Source organism: Atta cephalotes, assembly GCF_000143395.1.
Source record: "Atta cephalotes unplaced genomic scaffold scaffold00034, whole genome shotgun sequence".
In the NCBI taxonomy this organism is placed as follows: domain Eukaryota; kingdom Metazoa; phylum Arthropoda; class Insecta; order Hymenoptera; family Formicidae; genus Atta; species Atta cephalotes.
The window spans coordinates 3,385,752-3,386,493 of record NW_012130098.1 but is presented as its reverse complement, the minus strand read 5'-3'; the positions used below and the strand labels follow the sequence as shown (position 1 = coordinate 3,386,493).

General features: G+C 27.6%; 1 protein-coding gene across 1 annotated transcript in view; it reads right to left on the bottom strand.

Moving 5' to 3' along the window:
* Nucleotides 1-387: 387 nt before the first annotated feature.
* LOC105621547 (lysophospholipid acyltransferase 7) overlaps nucleotides 388-742 on the bottom strand; it is a 15,316-nt gene continuing 14,961 nt past the window's right edge. The window contains exon 7 of the mRNA XM_012203020.1: nucleotides 388-606. Within this exon, the coding sequence (XP_012058410.1) occupies nucleotides 388-606 (219 nt within the window). The remainder of the gene's footprint in view (nucleotides 607-742) is intronic.

Below are 742 nucleotides of genomic sequence, written 5' to 3'. Positions count from 1 at the left end.
GAATACTCCTATAAAGATAAGCAATTATACATTACTGGAGAAAAAATATGACGAATGAAATAATTCTGAAACAAAATCAAAAGGATACATGTCTATAGGACCTTTTTTCATTATGTAAGTATTTCCCATTCAAAGTGCATTTCATATGTTAGGAAACATTTTGTATAGCAGTTTACGTAAGATTTTTTTAATATAAAGAAAATATTAAATCATACAAAATACTAAATCATACAAAAAAATAGCAATTATAAAAAATATCAAATAATAATTGAAAACCGATTTCCTCTAGTGAATCAACAGTTTAAAAAATGGTTAAATCGAAACATGTTTCTCTCGCGTTGAAATGCGAATCTCTTTTTTTTTAAAGCTAACATAAAGCAAGAAAAATTATTTCTTTTTGTGTTCTTCCGTTTGTTGTTTAAGAGAGCGAGTTTTTAGGATTCGTAAGACGAGATAGGCTACAAGCCCTAAGATATGTCCGGAGAAATATAAACTTTTGTAAAAATGTATTATTTCTTGGAAGCGCAGTAATTGGAAGGGCACGCCAAGATATGCCATGCATGTAAGTTTCGCCCACCAGAGGAAGACTCTCCAAGCCTTCTTGCCCTGCATTTCATTGTAAGAAAATATTATAAATAACGTGAATTAATATTGGCAATATATGAGAACATCGGTTTAGAAAAATTTTTGTTTTATTTAAAAAAAAAAAATATATATATATATATATATATATATATATATA